Source organism: Talpa europaea, assembly GCF_964194135.1.
Source record: "Talpa europaea genome assembly, chromosome: 3".
Lineage (NCBI taxonomy): Eukaryota > Metazoa > Chordata > Mammalia > Eulipotyphla > Talpidae > Talpa > Talpa europaea.
In genome coordinates this window covers 144,876,846-144,897,388 of record NC_140069.1, presented here as the reverse complement: position 1 = coordinate 144,897,388, position 20,543 = coordinate 144,876,846, and the positions used below count along the sequence as shown (strand labels likewise).

At 42.8% G+C, this 20,543-nt stretch overlaps 1 protein-coding gene across 1 annotated transcript in view; it reads left to right on the top strand.

Annotated features, from left to right (window-relative positions):
* Positions 1-593: 593 nt before the first annotated feature.
* Positions 594-20,543, top strand: part of TPK1 (thiamin pyrophosphokinase 1) — a gene marked incomplete at both ends in the record, with an annotated part of 238,293 nt that continues 218,343 nt past the window's right edge. The window contains one exon of the mRNA XM_084230699.1: positions 594-636. Within this exon, the coding sequence (XP_084086825.1) occupies positions 594-636 (43 nt within the window). The remainder of the gene's footprint in view (positions 637-20,543) is intronic.

Genomic DNA, 20,543 nt, shown 5'->3' with positions numbered 1-20,543 from the left:
GCCAAAAGCCACCTCCTGGCCGAAGTTCAGCGGCCAGAGGGAGGTCAGGTGCAGAAGGAGCTCAGAAAAGCGCCGACTCCCCGCGACACGCGGCGCGGGTGCGCGGTGGGCGGGGCTTTGGGCGCGCGGTGGGCGGGGCCTGGGGCGCGCACTTGCGCCGAGCTCCCGGACGGGGGCGGGGCCTGGGGCGCGCTCTACTTAAACCTGCGAGCGCCTCCGCGCGCCGCCCGAGGCGCGTCAGCCGAGTGCCGAGCGGTCGATCGCCTCGTTCCCGCGGCCGCGCCCCGCGCGCCGCGGCTCCGCCCGCCATTGTGAGTGCGCCCGGCGGCCGGCGCGGCGTCCGCGTCCTCGGCGCGCGGGCCAAGATGGGGGGCGGGGGGCGCCCCTCGCTCCCGCGTTACCCGGATGCTGACGGAGGCGCGGGAAGGGCGGGGGCGCCCCGGAACCCCGCCGCCGCCGCGCGCTCGCCCCCCCGCGCGGGTTGGGGTGCAGGGCCCGGGCGGCCGCGGAGCCTGGGGGGGCGCGCGGGGTGCCGGGCCAGGGCGCGTGCTAACGCGGGTTTTGTGTTTTTAACGCAGAGGCCGTACCCCGATATGGAGCGTGCGTTTACCCCGCTGGAGCCTCTGCTGCCCTCTGGTACTGTACCCCCCGGTCCGGGTCGCGGGGCGCCCCCCACCCCCCGAGGCCCACGCGCCCCGGGGCTGGACTCCAGCCCTGCAGGGCCTAGGCCGCCGCCGGGACGAGCTCCCAGACTTTTGTGCCTCGGTTTCCTCTTGGGGAACAGCAAGCTCGGTGTTAGTCCCGGCCCTGGAGGGCGGTCCCGAGGACCGAGTGGTTCTGGGGTGACCGCGCCCCGTGATTTAGTCTCGGGCCCCTGACAACCCTTCCCGAGGGAGCAAAGTTCTACCCCGGGGTGAAGCTCAGTCGCCGCTGCGCGCCCGCGCTGCGCTTTTAGCCCAGACAGTGGCCTGCACGAGGGCCGGTGAAATTCATCAAGTATTTGAAAGTTCCTGCACCCCCTTGAGGATTTCAGGTAGTTTCAGGGTTCAGGTGTAACTCACTTGGAAATGGATGGGAGGATCAGTTTCTAGGAGGCTCATGGCCAGTTGCACTCATTCTCATGTAATTAAATTCCTTTAATTCTCACATAATAAATACTTTTATTGAGTAGTTATTGTTTGTGTTGTGTAGCGCCCCTAGTTTGTCATTGAAACAGACATAGGTGTAGCGCCCCTAGTTTGTCAGTTCCTACATTGAAACAGACATAGGTTTAAAATGTCTAAACTTGCTCTCTATAAACACATGCATGAGTGGGTTTTATTTAAGGTGTTAGATTTGAACGTCTGGGGGCTACCAAATTCTTGGAGGGTTGACAGTAAAAGAATCAATATTGGGGGGCTTGGACTCCCTGCTCTCAGTTCATGCCCTAGCTAAGTTGTTTGCATGAACCTGTACAGCTTATTAAACAGGTGCAGGAAAACAGATACATAATGACAGGACTAGAATTTGAACCCAGGTGTAGTTGATTTGGTCAAGTGGTCAGGTGTTTACGCGAATAGCTTTCCAAAGTTAAAGCACGGGCAGACATTTTGCAAGCTAAATTTCATAGTTCTCAGCTACTCCAAATTGCAGGACCTCCATTTCCAAGAGTAGACATTTGACCTAGGTGGCCATTGAGTTTCCAACACTGACCTGACCCAAGATTTTAGTTTTTAATACATTAAAGCAGTTAGCTTTTAGAGTGATAAGCTGTTGCATTTAGTAAGGCTGAGAGGAAAGCAAACAGGTCGTTGGATCACAGGGTCAGTGCGGAGATGGAAAAGTTCTGCACGCAATGGAGGAGCAGAAACAGGCGGTTTACTTCCTTTGTTTTAAACAAAGACTTTGTGAGATGCCTGGACTCAATAAAATACATTTCTAAGGTGCTGGAGCAGGACCTTGAGGGAAGCTTGAGAACTGTGGTGTCCTCCGGGAAGCAGCGTTGTGTCCCGACAGAATCCTGCCTGCCTTTGGGAGGGTTCTCTGGGACTTAATGCCTCTCAGATTTCCTTTCTCTTGTTCATGAGGCCAAAGGTATGTAGTTCTTGTTACAGGGCAGGGAGTGGGGCACCCTGGAGCCCCCAAACCTGCCCTCTGTAAATAGGTTCTGCCATCCTCTGCAACAAAACAGAACATGTAACTTCTTTAATGGAAAGGAAATTTAATACAATTAGTGTGCAACAGAGACAAGACAAAGGATATGGTTTCCAAATCTAGTACCCAAAGTTACCTGTCCCCTTGTGGGTAAAAGTCCAGCCAAACAGGATTGGCCCAAAGCAAGGCCCAAAATCCTGCCACAGTCTAAAGCACCTTACGGTGGGGACCCATAGAACAGGATGAGAAACAGTCACACAAGTCTGGAAAGAAAATAGCAAAATCAAAGTTTCCATTATTTACCTTCCCATGTGTCTTTCACACACATCTGTTCCAACCAGTCCAGGACCAAGAAGCAAGCACTGATTCTTCACATGTCTCTCTGCTGCTTGTGCCTCCTCCAGGTCTACTTAGTGTTCTCCATCCTGTTCCTTCCCCAGTTTCCTCTCCAGCTTCTTCTCCCTGCTCAGTTCCACCCTCCCTTGGGTAGGGCAGGGAACCTGGAACCTCCCCTTTTCCTGCTGACCACCCTGTTACGTTCTGATCTCTGGCCATGAAACAAATGATCTAGGCAGGTGGGGCTGTCGAGGAGTTAAAGACCTTTAAAAACAGAATAGTGTGTTTTGAGGGACCCGTGCAGTGCCTGCTTCTTTATCATAATTCAATAAATACTTGAGGTTGACTACATTAGAGGGATTCTTTCAGACAGACATTAAATGCTGGTCAGGTAGATATTTTCCTGTGAATAACTGATTTTCCTTGGTAGCATGATCTACCTGCAATGCTTAAGAGGTTTTAGTGTAATGGGTAATCTAACAACAAGCTGTTGTCTTCAAATTAATTACTAAGTGGACCAAAGTGCTAGTCTCTCTGGGATCACTAGCTCAAAGAAAGAGGTTTTTTGTTTAATCTTTGTTTCGGTAAATAAAGTAAGCGCATGTTACTTAAACCACTATCTAACCTAGAATTTGAGTTTCCTGTAATTCCTCCTCTAGAAATAATCACTAACAGTTGGCATATGTTTTCTTATTGTTAAATGCATTTCTTTCATCATAATATGTTTGCATATTTATGTAAGCATATCAGTGATAAATTTCTAGAAATGGAACTGCTGGATCAAGATACACATCTGTTATCAAGAGGAACTGCTAGCTAGTAACTCTAGGTGCTGTGGGAAGTAAAATGTGATCCCTTCTCAATGGTCTTGTTAGAAAGTTGAAAACCAGGCAAGATGGATTCTAGTCAGTCAACTAGGTGTTATGGAACCACGTAGAAACCACTCAGGGACTCAAGAAGGAGGTGAGGGCAGTTTGGAGCAGGCAAAGAAATAATGGTACAGACACATATCATCTGGGGCTTTAAAAGCACCAGCTTTAAGTTGAGAGAAATCTGGGAGCAGCAGAATAGCCATCCGAGTGCAGGGTTAGTGCTGTATCTGTCCACGAGCAAGTTCACCTGGGGGTCTGACAGGGTTGGAGAGTGCAGCTGAGATTTTGGAAGCACGTGATTGTGCAGGGTAGGAGAGAATGGTTTTGAAAGATTGTGTATTCTTCCACACTGGAACACTAATCAAAGCAGCCTTTTAGAGACCCACAATTAAATGGGCATCCCTATCACGGTTCTGCTTGGCTGACCATCAGCGGTGAGTCCCTTAACTACTGTAGGTTAAGGGACATGAAATGACTTAGAACAAATGCAGCTTCTTTTTACTTTATAACAGAGTTGAACATGGAGTAAAATATTCAAAGACCTGTAAAGGTTAAAGTCCTTATGTTGGCCTTGACGGTCCTCTAGGATCTGACTCCTAATTTATCATTCACCACTCTGTGCCCAAGTCCAGCTGAATTGCCCACTGTTACTTAGGTGAACATTTGTTCTACTTTTGTTACTTAGCTCATGATAAATATATCTCCTGGAATGTGCTTTTCTAATTCTGAGAATTGATCTTAAGTCTGAGCCACTCTGGTGGGTATCTGGAATTCAAGAGTGCATTTCCTTTGTGGCAGAATGCAGCTCTTGGACATACCTTTGGTCTTTTGCTTATTGTTTGTGAAATGCCTCTCGACTTTTTTTTTTCCTACTGACTTGTCTTAAAATCTATTTGTGTGAGTTTTTTCTTCATTGAAAAATAATTCACAGCTTTGTATTAGTTATATAGGTGTGCAACATAAAGATTTGATGAGATGATACCAAGTTGGAATTTCGTTTTATATTCTAGATATAGTTATTTAAATCTTGATTTTTCTCATCAATGAAATAGGGAAAATGACACTTTACAAGGAGAGTTGTGGAGATTACAGAATATTTGTAATGCATTTAACATTGATGTATATAGTAAGCATCCAATCACTTTTAGTAATTCTGGTAGGTTTTTTTTTAATGAATAAAGAATAGTAAACATGGGTATAAGATTGCTGTCTCACACTTTGTTAATATAGGTGGCTTTTTAAAAGATTCTTACAGATCTGAACTTTTTTTGCTTTGTTCTGTGATCATTTTTATTATGAAGCTTACTATTTAGAAGTTTGTATGTCTGAAACTTTAAGAAAGGAGATTTAAGTACTTTATAACTAAAAAATGAAAGATCAAACCATCCTCAGAATTCTTTTTTTTTTTTTTTTTTAAGATTTATTTATTTATACAAGCACTGGGTACAGTCAGAAGCGCGGGAGGGTGAGAGAATTCACCAGAGCCAAAGTGGGGAACAGAACAGACAGACTGACGAAGTACACTGCTGAGGGGAGCAGTGGGCACGGCAAGGAGAGGTCTGTCACGCCATGTGGGACCCTCACCGGGGGCCTGGGATCAAACTGGCGCTGCAGAGGCTGCGGGCAGCTTTGCAGCCCAGCACTCAACTGCCGCACCACCAGGGGAGGCCCCATCCTCAGAATTCTTATTCTGCTTGTGCTTACATCCCAAACTTAAGATATGGAGCTAACAGTTAAAGAGGCTTTAATATCTGGTTAAGGAAAAATGCTGATTTTTTATTTTCTATTTTTTTTAAAGATTTATTTATGCATACAAGAACTAGGGTACTGGCCAGAGGTGCGGGGTGGTGAGAGGATTCACCAGAGATAGAATGGGGAGCAGAACAGGCTGACTGGCTGAAATACACTGCTGAGGGGAACAGCGGGCAAGGCAGGAGAGGTCTGCTGCACCATGTGGGTAGCTCCCTGGCCAGGGATTGAACTCATGCTGCAGTGGTTGTGAATCGCTTCATAGGTTGCATCTTAACCCCTTGCGCCACCAGGGAAGCCCTATTTTGTTTTTTTTTTAAATGACAGTCCATGTACATTATAGATTAGAGCTATAGGTAAATAAAAATACACATTCCAACCTGTCAGATTAGCACTGTCATTTCCATGAATATGTGCATTTGATGCTTATGTATTTATTAACTCCAAATATTTGTACTGTATAAATATATAGATATTTTCAAACCAGAATGAAAATGCTGTAAGTTGTTTTATTCAGTTCATAGCAGTTCACTTTTTCCCTATCAGATTTCATAGTATTTAATACCATCCATATTTCAATTTTCCCATTCCGAAACATTTTCAGCTGCTTGCTCCAAAGCAAGATCACTGCATTTCCTTCAATCTGTCTAAATCTGACACTATTGTTCACCGCATTTGAAATCCTCCTTTGTAACAATGAATGTTGATATTTGAAATAGCTTTTCTACATCACTTTTAGATCCAGTGGAATAAAAAATACAGCAAATTAATTTGAAACATTCACTTAAACCAATATATAATAAACTCTTGCTCACATAACTTGATCATAAATTTTATGCTAGAAAGTTATCTGTCATTCTACATTTCTTTGCCAAAAGATTATATATACATTTAGATTTTTAAAAGATAACTGTGACCATAACATTCTGGGTGTTATTTCTTCTGAAATGAATGATCATTTTTGACGTTTATTATAAATTATTTAGCTCAGTCAACATAATTACGGATTTTGGTCATAAGAAATATGACAGAACATTGTGTGTGAGGAATGGTTCTAATGTTTCACCAGGGTAAAGCCTAGAGAAAAGTTGTAGGCCTGGAATGCTGTGTGTGGTAGCTTTCCTTTCCACCAGTTATGTGACCTTAGACTTGTCACTGAATTTCCTGGAGTCATAGTTTTTTTGTAAAGTAAGAATATCCAAATATGAACTCCTTGGGCAAATTTCAGATGTTGCAAAGTATAAAAAGCACATTTAGGAAGTAGTTATATGCAAATGTACAATATTTTCCACTGGATGAACTTTAATATACTGATTATTAAATTTTGAAATCCCTTCATTTTTCTAATTCTCAAGGGAGATATCTCACAGTAGTGAATGTATTCAGTCCAGTTTGGTGAATGAGTATTTGGGCAAATCTAGCAGAACTACTCTGTTTCCTGAATTCTATATTTTTCTTCCATACTTGTTGGACTTTATTATTTATATGTGTGAAATTTTAATGGATGTAGTTTTTCGATGCCTCAGGGTTAAATGGTAAAGAATCTGGGAGTATCTTGTTTATTCTAATGCTCATCTTTTATATTCTTGAAACTTAATTTCCATTGAGATTGCCTGATTAAGGTCACAAAAGGCATAAAATTTGAAGGTTGGGTATTAGTGTTCCCCAATTTATTGCGGTTGACGTGAGAGTTGCTGGGTAATCTGCCCCAAGCATTCTGACACCATCGGGTAGGGGCGCGTCTACCTTGACTACCTGCACCAGTGGGTCCCTGCGTTCCTCATCAACAGACAGACCACTCAAGGAACCCAGTGATGACATTTTATGTCATAGCCCTGAACGCTTCATGCCTGTCTTTAATCTCTACTCAGCACATTGTAGTAAGGGTAGATTTGAGTCATTTGCATTTTTTAAATAAATCCGAGATTAAAAATGCTTCATATATATCAATAGTAATAACTCATTTCTTGGCCACTTGGTCTTGTTAGAAACTGCCCACTCGGTCCCTTCTCCAGATCTGTGTTCTCCAGCACAGTAGCCACAAACTACGTGTGGCTGCTGAGCACGTGGCTGCGTGACTGAGGAACTGAGTTTGCAATTTAAGTGCCAAACCCACAATTGCACTTAGAGGACAATCCCTAAGTGTTCAGCATCTTGTGTTAATGTGCCAGGGCTGCCATAACAAGGTACCATAGGCTGGATGACTTAAACTATAGAAATCTGTTTTCTCCCAATTTTTAGGCTGGAAGGCCAAGATCAAGATATTGGCAGTTTTGGTTTCTCCTGAGGCTTCTCTCCTCGGCTTGCAGGTGACTTTCTCCTCCTATGTTGCTTGTTGGTCCCTGTATGTCTGTGTTCTTTTCTTCGAAGGGCTCCCACTAAGACTCCCCCCCCCCCATATGACTTCATGTTATATTAATTGTCTCTTTATGAACCCATTTCTCCAAGTACAGTCTCATTCTGAGGTGCTGGAGGCTAGGACTTCAACATAGGATTTTTGATAGGAACCCGAACCCCCCCCCCCCAAAAAAAAACGAAACTGAATATATCCATCCCTTTTCCAGTTGTAAATTCTTTTAAGTTGACTTGATTCATATTTCAGAATTCTCATGAGCACCAAATAAGGGGGATTTCAATCTCATTCTAATAGGATATAGCTGGTATATGACTCAAAAAGGATCAGTTGTGATCTTATTTAGTTGCTTTTTATATTTACATATAAAATTTTCTCTTTTCATTCAACACTTCCAGAGTATCTATTAAGGCCCACACTCCAGTAGATATAGTAGAAAAATAAACATTCTTAGACCTTACTGTGAAGGATTCACTGCAGAACAAACTGTCCAATGTAATAAAATAGAAATGTGATTTCATGTGTAGTTGAAAATGTTCCAATCACCTCATCAAAAAGGTAACACTAGTGAACTTCATTTTAATTACATGTTTTGCTTAACCTAATATATCTAAAATGTTATCATTTGGACATGTAATCAGAGTAATAAATGAAATCATTAATAAATTTTCAAAGTCCAGGGTGTAGTTTACATGTTAGCACATCACTATTCAGATGCTCAGTTCCCATTAGAAATGTGTTCTGCATTGGGCCTCCCTGGTGGCGCAAGGGGTTAAGACACAACCTGTGAAGCTATCCACAGCCACTCCCCGGCCAGGGAGCTACCCACATGGTGCAGCAGACCTCTCCTGTCTTGCCTGCTGCTCCCCTCAGCAGCGTATTTCAGTCAGTCTGCCTGTTCTGCTCCCCACTCTTATCTCTGGTGGATCCTCTCACCCCCCACATCTCTGGCCCATGTCCCAGTTCTTGTGTGCACAAATAAATCTTAAAAAAAAAAAATGTGTTCTGCGTTTCCTTTGTGATGGTTTGTCAAATATTTTGTTTTTATTCCATTAGCAAGGAGCAACTTTATAGATTTATAATTTTGTAATGAACTTCCTGTACCAGGGGTAGGATGTTCTTTTCTCAAAAAAAGGTTCTGGAAACAAGTTGGAGCTGAAACTGAGACTAAAACTGGGGGTTGTAATTCTATATTTTCCCAAAATTTATGTGACTTTTTGTTGTTCAAAGGAAAGCACTATGCTTACTTTGAAACTTGGGAAACTTGCATTTTTTTATTAAAAGAAACTTCTGTGGGTGGTCAGGAAACATTTAGCTAATGCTGCTGCCTAAGGACTGATATTTCTGTTACTAGGCTAGCCAGGGTATCTGAGAGCCCTAGTGAGAGCATTTCAAGGTTAGTGCTGCAGCGGCCCTCCCTGCCCAGTCAGAAGTCCCTCCGGGGTTCCTCCTGGTTCTTGACTGTTCCTGGGAAATTTACTGCATCGACCATTTATGCTTTCTGTGGGATTTGACTCAAAATTGTTGGGCCCCTTCTTTTCTTATTCGCATCATTGATTCTGACTTCCTGAGACTTGCAGCAGCTACACTTCCCTTTGTGTGCTGGATGTTGTTTCACTTTTCCTTGAATTTTACTGGATTTTCATCTTTGCTTTAATTTTGTTGTTTTAATTAATTTCACTATGTGTGATGGCAGGAATGTTTGGTTTCTCCTATTGTTAATGGCCAAATCCTTTCTCTTGCCTTGAGTAAGATCTCATTAGCTTCAGCAGCCCTCCCACACATCATCTACAGGACCAATCTCCTGTGTTTTAGCAGCTTTCAGTATCTCGCACCCCCTTCCCTCATCCTTCCATATTAGCATTTTGATAGGTATGTGTTTTTAGAAACCAAAGCTTGTAAATTGAGACTAAAAATAATTCTTAAAAAATGTGTGAATATTTTGCAGCATTATCAGAAATAATCATATTCCTTTAAGATGAGACCATTGAAAATATCAAGTGAAACTATGGAGTAAATTTTAATATTCCCAGTGCTAAAATGATGCGGCTCGATCACCCCAAAAGAAGAAAAGTCTGTGGGTTTTGATACATTAACGCCAGATGTCTTTAGAAGCTTTTTAGGTAAATGAGATGTGTTTGTGCATCAACTTCCCATCAAATGAATTTTACTACCTTTTTTTCTTGGTTAAATCCATCAGAAAGAGTTATTCTTTGTAGGTAGCAAACAGATGCTCAAACAAATGGGTTTCATTCTGAGAGGATTCCTGTATCTTTATCACACATTGTCTTTGGAGGTGTTCATTTATCACAATGGAATTGTGTCTTGCTTTTATAGCTTGCAGAGAATTGAAACTTTCCATTTTGTCTTAGGTCATGTTTAAGGTTGTGACTTTGGCCCAGTGGCTGTTTATGTTGAGGCAACTTTGTTTTTCTTTTAAAGTAGGGAAGCTCCTCTTTGCAGTTTCTTCCTAACTTAAATGAAAATGCTGTGAGTAGTGACTCCTGTCTTGGAGACAAGTGTCGCCTTGCCGGCAGTGGCCATATTGGAAGTGGTGCAGGGTGAGGGAAAGTCCACGTGGAGCAGTGAGGAGCCTATGGGGCCACACTGGAAGGGATGTGCAGCCACCACCCCACCCCACCCCAAAGGCAGTCTCATGTTTATCAGCATTGAGTAAAAGGTGGGGGATGGGATTAGGGCTGTAAACTGGGGTGGAGTGACCATGGGCTATGCCCAGGAGGCTCCATGATTCCTGCCAGTCTAAGCCTGGTATTTCTATTTTAACATCTGCCTGCTGTTTTCAGCAGATGCTGGTTTCCCAGTGTGTTCCTCATGCCAGGACTTTTGTCCTCGGTGAGCGCCCCCATGGCAGCACTTCTGTCCTCAGTGAGCGGCCCCCTGCATTTCCCTACAACTAGCCGACAAGCAGGAACTCTGGGCACCAAGATCATATTCCCACATATAAGAAGGGCTGGGGATTCCACTGAGAAGTCCTTAGAATCCCTTCGTGTTCCCAGGGTACCTGTGTCTTCGTTAGCTTCTCTCTGAAAGAGCTACTTGCCTTTTTTCACCCACATCTGTTCAGGTGACTGTCTGAGAAAACACATACTGTGGTTGGTCCTCTGATCGCTAAAAAAAGTGTATTTAAAATACACTGAAATTAACCTGTAGTGCTTTTGTTTCCCAGTTGAAATCTTGCATAGATCTTAAACTTGCTTTCTACTTGCCTTTAAATATTGAAAAACCTGAATCAGCTTTTCCTTTTTTCTCAGCTTAATATTGTAGTCATTTGTTCAGCAATGATTTGAGTGACTGCTGGGTACCAGGAGCTATTTTTGGCACTGGAAGATGTAGGGGAAATTTTCAGGGGATCTTAGCTCCGGGTCGCTTGCTTACATCGCTTCCTTTCTCTGGTGAGAGGGTATCTGTCCATCTTTGTGCGGGGAGGGTGCGTTTCATGCAGAGATTTAGTTCCTGCTTTTAGGAGGAACAGAAGAGGAGGATCAGGGAAAAGTCCTGCTTTTTGGGAAAAGGGTGATTTAGAGTGTCTTTTATTCATCAGCTGTTTCTTTAATTCAAATTAATCAATATGCTCTTTTGACACAGGCTGGGGCAGCCTGATCTGGGGCCCGACAGAGACATGCCAGTGAAAAATTTTCCTTACATTTTGTACCTGACAGATTCAGTATGCCACTAGAGGCAGCAGTAATCTCCTGGAAAATCAGATGTTCTTCCAGATCGTTTATTGGGACTCTTTCTTTATCATAAAGTCTTTAATACTTTAGTTTTAGATTATAGCAAAATTGAGGGGCAGGTACACAGAATTCCCATATACTCCTCCCTACCCCATTCACTGCCTCCCTCATTAGAAATATCCCCCAACAGAGTGGTACATTTATTACAATTGATGAGCTGAAAATGGCGCTACAAAATAACTCAAAGTCCATAGTTTACCTTAGGGTTCACACTGGGTGTTATAATACATTTATGGGTTTAGATAAATGTGTAATTAAAATATCCAACATTGTAGAATCATAGGAGTATTTTTATTACCATACAAATCTTTGGTATCCTGCTTATCTCCCCGTTCTCAACACTGCCCTCCCCACCTCCCAGCAACCTGATCTTTTTATTTTCTTTATAGTTTTGCCTTTTCTAGAATGTGATGTAATTTGAATCATACGGTATACAACTTTTTCAATTGGCTTCTTCATTTGTGTGTATTTAAGATTGTTCCCTGTCTTCTCATGGCTTGGTAGTTTACTTCTTTTTAGCTATCAGACAACAAAAGCATTTTTAGTACTTTAGTATAGGTAATTTTTTAGTATCTTGATGTACCATGATTTATCCATTCACCTGCAAAGGACACCTTGCTTGCTTGCTTCCACGGTTTGGCAATTATGGATAAAGCTTCTGTGAACATTCGTGTGCGGGATTTTGTGTGGATATGTTTTCAACACCTGTCGGTCAATTCCATGTGGTTGTTGGGTCACATGGTTAAGAGGATGTGTAGTTTTGCAAGATACCACCCCTCCGGCCTGTTCCCACCAGCAGTCAACGAGAGCGTCTGCCTGCTGCGCCACTGCCTCTGCCGGGAGCTGTTTCCTCTGCTTTCTGCTTCTGTCTCCCGAAAGAGATTTTAGAATTGATATAATTTCCTCAAATGTTTGGTAGAATTTACCAACGACGCCGTCTGGTCTCAGGCTTTCTGTTTTGGAAAATTATTATCTTCTTTAAATAATGTAGACCTATTCAGATCACTTGTTGCCTCTGTGTGAGTTCTGACAGATTGTGTCTTTCAAGAAATTGCCCCATTACATCAAGATGATCAAATCTGTGGTCATAAGAGGTTCCTCATAGTATTCCTTTAGTAGCCTTTTCATTTCTTTGCGACCTCAGTGATGGCTCCTCTCTGTTCCTCTGTTTTCTATTATTTGAAATTGTTTTATCTGCATGATCCTAGTCAGGACAGTTTTGACAAATCATCAGAGGAAATAGTACCTGAGGATTCCAAAAAGTCAAGAAAATGGGGCTCCAGATATCCTTGACATCTGTACTTTCCATTGTTTATGCTCTAAGGATTTACGTGGAATTAAAATTCCCAGATCGTTGGAATTATAAGAAATGTAGATTATAAGAAATGTAGATTCTCTGGCTTCAATTTAGAATAACAATCTGCATTTTCACAAAACCCCTATATGAGTCTTAGGCTTCTCAAATGAGACGTACTAGCCTAAGAAACAGCAGATTGGGAAAAAAATATCTATCACGTTTAAGGATAATACTCATCATTCTTCAAAGCTTTCTTTAAGCTAGTAGCACACCGTGGTGGTTTTGCACTTTCTTGTTGTCTGGAAATGCACAGTGTGGTAATACATTCAGGACACATACATGGTGGCAGAGAAGAGCTCATCTGACTCTGACACTGTGATACCTCTCTCTGTACCAGCAATATCTGACATGCAGGTCCCCTTTGTTGGAAGTCTGCTTGTCAAAATGTCTGCATATGGTTCTGATATATTTGGCATACAGTGAGGCTTTTGGCATACATATATTGCATACATATTTGATTTTGACGTCATTAATACTTGCAATTATATTTTCATCTCTATAGAGGAAGCAGACTCATACACATATTTTTAGGCTGCATAATATATATATATATATATATATATATATATATATTTTTTTTTTTTGTGGAGCCAACATTGAGTGCCTGTTATGTGTATGGCATCATGTTGAGTCCCTGCAATGAAAATCCAAGCCTTCATGGAGGTTATGACCTCATAGGGCAAATAGATAAGCCAGTCAATAATTAGAGTGCAGTGTGACAAGAGATGTCATAGGGAAGATCCTGGGTATTAAGTAGATCATATAGAAAAGATTTGGGGTCTTAGTGGAAGCTTCTGGAAAGAATTTTAGTTGGGAAATCATTTTAAGGTGTTTTCTCATTTTAAAATTTTTGTAATTAGTGCTACAAAATAGATGAATATCTTAGTCCACAGCTGATTCTTTGCCAAGAGATAATTCCAGGGAGTGGAATTATAGAATCAAAGGTCTGAACCTGTATGATTTTTTAAGTAGGTGTTACTAGATGACTTTCGAGAAAAGCTGTGCCAAGTCTGTGTCTTATCGTAGCACATTAGCGAGTCCCTTACAGTATGTGCCCTTCTTGCACTGTGTCTCTGCAGTTCTTGATGGAAATACTCAGGATTGCAGCTGCCCTGCTCCCCTCCTCCTACCTCATGTAATTTTTACTTTGAGGATGAGCAAAATACATTACTAGGTGTCCTTTTGTCAGCAAACCCAAGAGGGTCCACCGCCTGGTGAGTGCTGGTAGATTCTATAATAACCAGGTTCCTTAGTGCAGAGCAAGAACTAGGTTCCAAAGCAGCTTGGGGGGCATAGGAAGGGGTGGTGGGCAAGGCTGCTTGTTTCCTTCTGGGGTGGGCCAGGCTTGCTCTTTTTGTCCGATGCCTGCACCCCTCAGACTGTGCTGGATCAAGCTGAGCTGGTTCCAGCTGGTTCTAAGGTTTGACCTTTAAACAGCAGCAGCTCCTGTAAAAAAAATCCACCTAGAAAAGAACACTAACTGGAAGAACATGTACTCTGAAATATTAAGTGTTTCCATTTTGCACATGGTAACACTGTTGGTGAAAGGGGCCTTTTCTCCAGGATCCTCCAGTGACTGTGGGTACAGTAGTGTTTTCATGGGGTCCACAGGCCAAGCAGTTCCTTCTCTTAAGTGATATGTCCACACACCGTAGGTCCACACACCGTAGTTGTCGGGGGCAGTCCTGTGACTTGGAGCGCGTCTTTTCAGAATAGAGCCACCATTTTTGCATTTTGTCAGCAAACTCATTTCAGCTATCTTAGTCACCTGTGTTCACACTTGGATCTCTGTTACTGATGTCTTCATGAATTAATGAGTTGAATACTACCTGGGGTACTTGTTCATTTTATATATGCATAAAAGTCATGCTTCTGATTTTTTTTGTAAATTACACCTTAACACCAGTTAAATTCTTACTTTGTTGTTCATTTAAATGGGGAGTCCATAGATTGTTTTAAATTTCTTTGACCTCAGTTTCTTTATAAGTGATCTGTCACAGGCTGTGAGAATTAAAAGTGAAAATGCATGTGGAAAAGCAGCTCAGAGCCTGGAGGACAGTGTTAGGATCCCCTAACCTGCACCCTGCGGATGTGCCTGCGGAGGCTGGAGACGGTGGGACTGCCTTGCAAGTGACTCCTGGAGAAATTTCACCTCTCGATGTCCCCCCTATCTGCTGGGACCTCCACGTCACTATCACACTGGAACTTATGGATGTGTGAAGTGGGAGTTAGTTTCAACTTGTTCTTTCACTGTGAACGCTGACCTCCTGAACTGGTTCTTGGAAAGATCCAGAAGAGAGGCAGAGAGCTGGGAAGAGAGGGAGGTCAAATGGATTTTATTTCCTCCAGGGCTGTCTGGATTTTATTTCCTCAATCTAAAAAGATGAAATGGATGTAGTATCAGTCACGGGACATTGAGACAACAACTGTAATTTTATGTATTTTATTTTCTGTATTTGTGGTCTCCATGTGTTAAATACTTACTGCTTTTCACCTGTAGAAATGACTTTTTTCCCTGAGCCAGATTGTTCGTCAATTCTGGAAATGTTTTTTTCCTCCAAATTAAAAAAAAATTACAATTGAAATTTGGAAATGGGTACATTTGGGATCACTGAGGTTTCTCAGGAATGGAGAGTAAAAGAAGTGCTGTATCTGTGATCACATTGAAAGGCTAGGAGCGTCGACAGTCGACATCGGAGCCTGAGAACGGGAGAATTGCCATCATAATAGAAGTTAGAGGTGTCTGAGTGCCTGAGCCTTTTAAGTCATTTCCAAAGTCAGACTAGCTTGGGAGTAAGAAGTATGAAGTAGTGGAAACCCCATACGGTTGTGTTTAAAGCTATAAAGTAGTGTACCTCAGTTTCCGCTCTTGCTCCTCCTAGATAACTATTTCCCTGGGAAGAGTTGGTTGCAGAAGGTCTCGGTTGCCTATTTTCAGCTCACCTGAACTAGGGCTACTCATTTCCGCGGCTCTGTTAGGATATGCTGCGATCATCCCTGTTGATTGCAAAGCCTCCTGTGAAGGGAACCGTGTGTGCCAGCTCGTCCTCTCACCATTCCCAGGAACGTGACACTCAGCTGCAGTGTGCACTGGCCGGTGGCGCACAGCGGGAAAGGCTGGCATGTGCACAGAGGTGTGTGCTGGAGATCCTGAGCTCGCCCAGTAGCTCTTAGAGATGAGCTATTGTATCTCCTTGCGTGTAAGCAAGATACTTGAGATAAAATGTGATGTTACACTTTTGCCCTTCAACTGTTTTTTGAAGTGTAGATGGCTTATGGTTAGTCAATCTTCTTGTTATGAAATGGAGTCATTTTTATGGCACCTACGAGCCAGAGCTGCCGATGTAGCTGTTACAGACCTGGAAGAACTACCCATTTGAAACAAGAACACTTTAAAGATGGTTGAGTTCTGTGAGGGCTTTTCTGCTCGCTAGTCCTGCACTGTTTGAACCAGGTGTGAGCGGCCTAAACTGCTGGCTTTACCTATTCGTGTTTGCATCATAAGCTTAAAGATGCTGACTGTGAATATTTGCTGAGGGCTTGCTGTGTGCAAGGAGATGGTCCACGAGCTTTACATGTACCACCTTGTTCTCACAACTGGTCCTATGAGGACTACATTGTTGCGCCTATTTTAGAGCTGAGCCAGTGAGGTGCAGAGAGGCTGAGTGTCTTGCCTGGGACCACAGATCTGGTAAGTGGCAGCGTCAGCCTGGCTGCAGAGCACTGAGTCCTGTGTGGATCGCAGTGTGCCTGGAACTTTCTCAAGCATTCTTAAGATCTGGCACTACTAGATGCTCTAGGCTCATCTTGTATTTGCCTGCCCCAGCCCTAGGCTCAGCCACTTCAAGGGGCTTGGCTCCCCTCGGTGGAGACGGCATCCGGAAGCCGCTGGCCCAGGCGCCCTGGCCCAGTGGTGCTGCTGTCAGTGGGCAGAGCAGGAAGTGTGCTTGCTAACTCACCTGTGCGTGCAGAGCTGCTTTATTTCCGGATGTTTCTGTGTATGTATTAAGATATCCTGAGTTCATGTGGGTATCCGGGACTGCAGCCCAGTGTCACAGGGGTCACTCCTGCTGTCCACTTGCCTTGTTTGTAACTTCACTGCTAGTAAGAAACCTGGTCCTCATTTGTCCATGGTGTGTTTACACTCGCTCAGCCCTCGCTGGTGAAGGTGTAAAGTGCCTTCAGAGCTGCTAGCTCCTGGCCCTGCAAGGAGCAAAGGTCCTCACTGCAGTCCAGCCTCTGTGCAGTCCTGGTGGGCTTGAGCTGTCAGCCGTCCAGTCAGATTAGCGTTGCCCAAAGGCACGTTTAATGTGCTGTCATTTGCCAAACCAAATAGTTGTTTGTCTCAAAAGGGAGAAGAGGAAGAAAAATAGGTAGTAGATGAAGGAATTAAGAAGGGCTATTTTTGAAGAGATCATGTGTGTATGTAAGCATGTTCCTCTTAATTCCTGGGCTTTTTGGCTTCTGGGTTGGCTGCTCAAAGTTGTTTCAGATACTTTTGAATCAATGTGCAGTTCACCCTGGAGAGTGACATGGTAGAGTAATACATTTTTCATTTAACTTATTCATTATTAAAACTGAAAATATGTAAGAATTAAAAACAATTTCCCTTCTGGTGTCTATGTAATAAGTTAGGTAATGGTATGTGTGATGGTGGCATGTTACGTATTTTCTGCCTGATCCCTTCCACCAAATTTTTAAAAATAATTTAGGTTACCTACTTTTTCTTACTTTAAAGGTGGTTTTATTGGAGTGCTCTAGTATTCCTGCAGAATGCAATGCATAAAATCTCTCTCTCTATGGCCAGATTATTGTCCTAAGTTCAGTTTTCCAGAAGCAACCGAGTTTGAGATAGAATGGGAAAGATTGTCTATTGTTTTATAGGAATAGCCATATTAAAGAAAACAAAAAGAATGAAAGTTGCCCGCAAGGACAGAAAAAGCCCTTGAGCCCAAGATAGGTCTTCTTTTTGGTGGAGTTGTAATCCGGGTGGTACCTTTGGATAGTTCTAACTATACATTCGGATGGTTCTAATTTGGCAGTCCTGAAAAGCCGAATGAGCAAAGATAATGATTGACTGATTCAGGGTTAAATTAGAAATGTTTTGATAAAGATAAGAGAAGCATTGGGTATTGGGCTAAGTAGAAACATTTGGACAGGAAAGCCATTGTGAAAAGGAATGATTGATATTCTAAAGAGTTTTAAAGACAGTGGCAGTTACACATGCCTATGACATTATGAGTCATGATTCATAGAGGAACGTCTATATATAAACAGTATCATTCTAGTCAACTTAAAAAATTAACTATTTGATAGCAGCTGGGTGAGTGCCCTGTAGGTAGCCAGTGTCTGTTAATGTTAAATATTTTCCCTATCAGAAATCAAATGCCTTCCAAGCATAATGGATATATAAATATATTTGTTAATACCATGCCTACTAAAAACAACCATATTTTAAACCTACCAGCAATTTGGGAAGATTTGTAAGGTTACAAAATTGAGTGGCTTCTGTAAGGATTAATTGCTAGTTTGAATTCATCAAAGTTATGTCTTTTAAAGAGTTCAATTAAAATGTAGAGTGCAAAATGGGACCTCAGAAAAGCATAACTATTCATTGGCTTAATGGTGTGATTTAGAAATGAACTGCAAGCTACCACCAGCCGTTTAAGTTACGGTGAGCATGCTTATGAAAACAGTGATTGATCAGAGATTATTCCTGTTCTTTTCCCCTTTTTCTTTTCTCCCCTCTCAAGAAGTTCCTTTACCGAGAAATAAAGGGAAATACAGGTGTCCTCAGAACAGATTTTGAAAAATGGACCATATATATGTATAAAGATATATATCTTAAGTTCTCATATCACTTGTGATATAAATCGTCCCTGTCTAAACACTTCCCTGCTCTCTCGTAGCTGTACTTCATCACGTCTTTTATGATTAGGCAGGTTTTTTATTAGAATTGTCAATAAATTACTTACCTCAGTATGTTCACTGTGGTTTTGACAAAACTAGAGAGGATTTGAGCACAGAATCATCAGAGCTGTCTATCCAGGACTGCAGGGTAGTGACATGCTAGGTGTGCCCTTCAGCCCTGGGGTGGCGGCAGCACGAGGCACTGGGTTTGCACCTCTCTGTGATCAGCTCTTAGACGCACTTATTGGGAATTTGAAGTCAGTGTTGCCTGTGTGCACAGTGGAGTATAAGACATTTGACTTGGTTTAATAATAATGAAGAGTTCATGGCAAATGGTTGATCTTGGATTGTGTCAGATTTACCTTGGTAAAAGAAATATGTTGGGCTGATTAACTGTAATTAACGACAGCTTTAATTTGTGTAGACAGATTTACCCAAAGTGTATTTCCTGCTTCTGAAGTTTTTAACTTGGTACATTTTCTCATGGAAATGACTTCATAATGTTGGGTGAGGTCTGAAACTAGCCCATAAATGCCCATTTAATGCATAATGTAGCAGAATTATGATAATTCTAGTAATCAGATATTCTTCCTAGCTTCTGAAATTGTGGCAGGGAGCATGAGATGAGGACTCCAGCAGCGGAGTGATAGCCGGTTTGAAGGCAGTGGGGGACCCCCCCCCAGCCCCAGCTGTGCAGTAGAACTGTGGAAGTGGGGTGGCTTTTACGTGCGTGAGCCTTAAATCCTGCTGATGAGTAGATATTGCCTGTGTTATATATTCCAACTAATTTTCCTTCTTCGGACCTCAGCTTTTGTGTTCCAGCTCCCCTTGTTCAATAAATCATAGGCTGCATTCGAATGCTTCGGTCTTTCCCTCCCCATCACCATCGTGCATGGGCAATTGTAACTTGCAGTTGTGAAAGCCAATTATAATCTGAAACTGAATCCTGAGTGTTCTTCAAAAGCTTGGGCTGTATTTGACAGCTTTTGCGTTGAAAGTTACTTTAATTTCTTTTTTCCTTGTTCAATATCTTAACTTAGGCTTTTAAAAGAAGGGCTAATTTTCAGAAGAGCTGTTCTTCTTTTCCCATAATGTCATAATCTCACTTCTTGATAACCAGCTAAATTTTCACTGGAGGTTGAAAGGTAATTCTTCTCCTTTTTTAATGGCACACTGTCAAACTAGCCGTAGAATGATGCAGATACTCCTAGTGGGCTATAAGTATTACTATCCTACACGTGTGATTGTGGGTGTGCTCAGTCACTGTGCAAACTTGAAGCCAGGCAGCTGATCTGTTCTTGCACATGCCAAGGCTTTATATAGTTTATTACATTTTTTTTTTTTAATTTTCTAGAGGCATGTCTTATTTATTTATTTGTTTGTTTGTTTGTTTGTTTTGTTTATACAAGCACTGGGTACAGTCAGAAGCGCAGGAGGGTGAGAGAATTCACCAGAGCCAGAGCGGGGAGCAGAGCAGGCAGAAGGACCGAAGTACACTGCTGAGGGGAGCAGCGGGCGGCAGGAGAGGTCTGCGCGCCATGCGGGACCCTCCTCCGGTGGCCGGGGAGCAGCCGGGGATCGAACCGGCATCGCAGTGGCCGCGGGCAGCTTCGCAACCCAGCGCTCAACCGCTGCGCCACCGGGGAGGCCCAGTTTATTACATTTTTATTGAAAGTTCTCAGGTAAAGTTTCTGAAGAGTGAACAGAATAAACTGAATTATTCCAAAATGAAAGGTTTCATGGTTTCCTTCCTCTTAGGTTTCTGCTCTCCACAAGAGCAGTGGTGTGGAGTTTCTTGACCAGGCATAGTCTTCATGTCCTCTTGGGAGAAGTTGTAGAGTCCTGCTGGGTGGGAGTCGCATTAGATTATACTCGCTTTCAGCCCAGGAACCAGTATGTGGGCCCCCTCCCTCAGGCACACTGCTTGGGGCGCATGCAGGGGCTTTGGCCCCAGGAGCTGTGGTTAGGGATTCAGAGGAGCCGGCTGTGGGCCATGCTGAAATCAGGTATGTTTGCTCTGATGAAAGGGCTGTGAGGATGAGCAGTATGATGATGTGTGTAAAGGAGAGCTGAGTGTT